General features: G+C 59.6%; 1 protein-coding gene across 1 annotated transcript; it reads left to right on the forward strand.

The window, feature by feature from the left end:
- The first annotated feature begins 344 nt into the window (after positions 1-344).
- Positions 345-3,971, forward strand: LOC103975179 (uncharacterized). Its single transcript, XM_065101747.1, has 2 exons — positions 345-923; positions 1,893-3,971. The coding sequence occupies exons 1-2, from the start codon at positions 345-347 to the stop codon at positions 3,969-3,971; spliced, it is 2,658 nt and encodes an 885-aa protein (XP_064957819.1).
- Positions 3,972-4,405: the final 434 nt, after the last annotated feature.

Below are 4,405 nucleotides of genomic sequence, written 5' to 3' on the forward strand. Positions count from 1 at the left end.
CAGCCCGAGCGTGGTACAGCAATCTGAAGACCGCGACCATCGCCTCTTTCGACCAGTTGGCCAGGGACTTTGAGCTTAACTTCCTGGCTCATGCCAAGCCGAAACCGTCGGTGGCGATGCTCCTCGGGCTCAACCAGAGGGAGGATGAGCCCCTTTCTCACTTTGTGAACCGCTTCACCACACAAATCCGCGGGCTATCTGATGCTCACCCTTCTTTGATGATGCAGGCATTCATGATGGGCCTGCGCCCTACCCGATTCTTTTGGTCTCTGGTGGAGCGACCCCCTACTTCGGTTCCCGAAATGTTGCAGCGTGCGAACTAGTACATCGCTGCCGAGGCATGGATGGTCGGGAAGCGTGACGAGCGCAAGAGGGTCAAGCCAGAGCAGTCCCAACAACAACAGCCCGCTACCTCCCGGCGCAGGGCCTGCGGCCTCAACGATGCGGTACCTAGGTCCCCTCCCCCGGGCCTGAACTCCTCTCGGACCGAAATATTTCTCCATATCAAGGAGAAAGGCCTTCTCAAAGACCCCTACCCAATGAGGAGTCCGCGCAAGCTCGCGGACCGCTCTAAATACTGCCGTTTCCACCGGCAGCCCGGTCACGACACCGAGGAGTGTCGAGAATTAAAAAGGCAAATTGAGGAGCTCATCCGCCGAGGGCACCTCGGCTCATACCTTCGACCAGACAAGGAGCTCTCGCCACGCCCGGAGGGCCCCATCGAGCGACACATAGATGTCATAATCAGCGGCCCGACGTCCGGAGGGAGTTCCATGGCGGGCAGAAGGGCATACGCCAGGGCCTCCCGGGCTGAAGATTCCAAACCTGAAAAAGGCCCCGAAGTCACCTTCCCGACCGACGGACCTGAACTAGCCGAGCATGACGACGCGTTGGTAATATCAGCCAGAATCGCCAACATGCAAGTGAGAAGGATCATGGTCGACACTGGAAGCTCGGCCGATATACTTTATTGGGACGCCTTCCAAAAGCTCGGCCTGGTAAAGGAGAACATGAAGCCGGTATGCTCAACGCTCACGGGGTTCACCGGCGCCTCAATCTCGTCACTAGGGGTCATCACCCTGCCCCTAACTTTGGGAGCCTTCCCGAAGGCGAAAACTGTGATGACCTCCTTTCTGGTGGTCGACCTCCCCACGGCATACAACGCCATCCTAGGACGGCCAACCCTCAACAAGACCCGAGCCGTCATCTCAACTTACTATCAAACCATCAAGTTCCCGACTCACGATGGGGTCGGGGAAGTGGCGGGGAACTCCTGGGAGTCCAGGCGCTGCTACTTGGCCGCTGTGTCATTAAACAAGAGAGCAAGGATCCAATCCCCGCTGGAAGACCCCCGGGAGGGAAAAAAACCAACCCCCCGTCCCGAGCCGAAGGAATCCACCATCGACTTACCACTGGTCGAAGGAAGGCCCGATCAAACAGTCAAAATCGGGTCAGGACTCCCCGAACAAGAACAACGGCAGCTCGTCGGTCTTCTGCGAGCCAACGCCGACATCTTCGCTTGGACGCCAGCCGACCTAGCGGGAGTCCACCCGGAAGTCGCGCTGCACCGCCTGAACATCTCGTCCGACGCCCGCCCGGTGAAACAGAGGCCCAGGCGGCAGGCCCCGGATCGGCAACTGGCCATCCGAGAAGAAGTAAACCGGCTTCTGGCGGCCGGTTTCATAGAAGAGGCAAGGTACCCACAGTGGCTCTCCAATGTAGACCTTGTCAAAAAACCTAATGGAAGCTGGCGGATGTGCGTTGACTACACCAGTCTCAACAATGCTTGCCCAAAAGATTGCTACCCCCTGCCGAAGATCGACCAGCTGGTCGACGCCACGGCCGGCCACGCCCGACTCTCGTTTATGGACGCCTTCTCCGGGTACAACCAGATCAGGATGGCACCCGAAGATCAAGAACATACAGCCTTCCTCACCGAGCAAGAGATATATTTTTACAAAGTTATGCCGTTCGGGTTGAAAAATGCCGGGGCAACCTACCAGAGGACGGTGAACCGGATGTTCGCCCACCAGATCGGACGAAACATGGAGGTGTACGTCGACGACATGATCGTAAAGAGCCGAACGGCGGAGGCTCATCCTTCCGACCTGGCAGAAACATTCGACACTCTGCGGAGGTTCGGCCTGCGCCTCAACCCCGCCAAATGCGCCTTCGGCGTAACCTCGGGAAAATTCCTCGGATTCATCATACACGAGAGAGGGATCGACGCCAACCCGGAAAAGATACAGGCCATCATTGACATGCGGCCTCCTCGGACGTTCAGAGACCTACAGCGCCTTAACGGGAGGCTAGTCGCTTTATCGCGTTTCCTCTCCCGATCGGGAGATCGCTGCCACTCATTCTTCCAGGCCCTGAAGGATCCGAAGAACTTCCGATGGACGGCGGAATGCGAGAGGGCCTTCGAGCAGATGAAGCTACACCTGGCCAGCCTCCCTCGACTCGCTTCGATCTCCCCGGGGGAGAAGTTGGGCCTCTACCTTGCCGTCTCCCGGCACGCGGTCAGTTCGGTTCTAGTCAAAGAAATCTCCGGCGATCAACTGCCGGTCTACTACGTCAGCCACATGCTGAGCGGGCCAGAAGAACGCTACCCGCCGATCGAAAAGCTGGCGGTGGCGCTCGTCCTGTCGGCACGGAAGCTCCGCCCTTACTTCCAGGCCCACCCGATAGAGGTAATAACTGATCAGCCGCTTCGGCTTGTTCTGTCCAAATTCGACGTTGCAGGGCGTCTCCTCAAATGGGCAGTGGAGCTCGGCGAGCATGACATACAGTACGTACCTCGGACCGCCATTAAAGCCCAGTCCGTGGCAGACTTCATTGCGGAGCTGACCCCGAATACAGGCGAAGAACTCGAGCCACCGCGTGACACGTGGACCCTCCACGTAGATGGCTCGGCCAACGCAAAAGGCGCCAGCGCAGGGCTGGTACTGGTAACACCTGACGGCCGCTCGATTGAGCGCTCCTTCCGCTTCGGGTTCAGGGCCACCAACAACGAGGCAGAATACGAGGCTCTCCTGGCGGGGCTCCAGTTGGCACTAGAAATGCGGGTGACCGACATACGCGTCATCACCGACTCACAGCTGGTGGCTAGGCAGCTCGACGGCGAATACGAGGCCCGGGACCCGACTATGGCGAAATACCTAGCACAGGTAAGAAGCCTTGCCGCCAGGTTCACCCATTTTGAATTGTCGAATGTTCCCTGGTGCGAGAACCAGCGAGCCGACACCCTGGCTAAACTGGCGTCCGGCCCGGCTCCCTGGGCTCGGCCCGAGACCGAAGAACTCCCCCGCCGAGCCATAGAGGTCGTCGCCACCGTCGCTCACGGCGCGCCGGCCACTTGGGTACAGGAGATGTTACGCTTCAAGCAGGACGGGACCCTGCCCGACAATACAACTACAGCTCGGCGCTTGCGTCGGACACAGGCGTGGTACACCGAGGAAGGAGGACGGCTGTACAAGCGGTCCTTCTCGCGCCCCCTGTTGCGCTGCCTGGAGCCGAGCGAAGCCTGGACGGTTCTGTCCGATATGCACGAAGGGGCCTGTGGGGAACACATAGGCGAACGAGCCCTGGCGCACAAGGTACTCCGACAGGGGTACTACTGGCCGACCATGCGCCAGGACGCAAAAGCTCTCGTGCGGCGGTGCAGCTCATGCCAGGAGCACGCCCGCACCGCCCGACGGCCGACGGTCCTATTCACCCCCGTCGACTGTGCCTGGCCATTTGCGCAATGGGGACTAGACATACTCGGGCCTCTCCCGCCCACCTCCGGCCAGCGGAAGTACATCATCGTGGGAGTGGACTACTTTATCAGATGGGTCGAAGCCGAGCCCCTAGCAACCATCACGGAGTCGCAAGTGGAAAGGTTCGTGTGGAGAAACATCATAACTCGTTTCGGCCTGCCCCAGTCCATCGTCACCGACAATGGACCTCAGTTCGCCGGCAGGAAATTCTAGGAGTTTTGCGCCAAGCACAAAATTCAGCTGAGGTTCTGCTCGGTGGCTTACCCCCAGGCGAACGAGCTAGCTGAAGTAACCAACCGGTCCATCGTCGACGGACTCAAGAGAAGGGTATCCGCTACCCGATCGGCTTGGATCGACGAGCTCCCGAGCGTCCTGTGGGCGCTTCGCACTACCCCCAAGACCCCGACCGGGGAGTCTCCCTATAGCCTCGCGTTCGTGACCGAGGCCGTGTTGCCACCCGAGGTAGCCGTCCCGACTCCGCGGACGGCAGACTACAACGAAGAAGCCTCGGGCGAAGGGCTCCGATCAAACCTGGACCTGCTCGAGGAAAGACGGGCCGACGCACACCAGAAAGCCCTTTCTTACAAAAGAGCCGTAGCGAGGGTCTACAACCGGAGCGTGCGACCCCGATCGATAAGGTTCGTGCG

Source organism: Musa acuminata, chromosome BXJ2-4 (genome assembly GCF_036884655.1).
Source record: "Musa acuminata AAA Group cultivar baxijiao chromosome BXJ2-4, Cavendish_Baxijiao_AAA, whole genome shotgun sequence".
NCBI classification, from domain to species: Eukaryota; Viridiplantae; Streptophyta; class Magnoliopsida; order Zingiberales; family Musaceae; genus Musa; species Musa acuminata.

Excerpts from the sequence above, each read along its gene's own strand:
- LOC103975179 (XM_065101747.1), top strand. The coding sequence starts at position 345 with ATGGTCGGGAAGCGTGACGAGCGCAAGAGGGTCAAGCCAGAGCAGTCC. Across the intron at positions 924-1,892 it reads CCAGAATCGCCAACATGCAA|ATCAGGATGGCACCCGAAGA; the intron begins GTGAGAAGGATC and ends GGGTACAACCAG.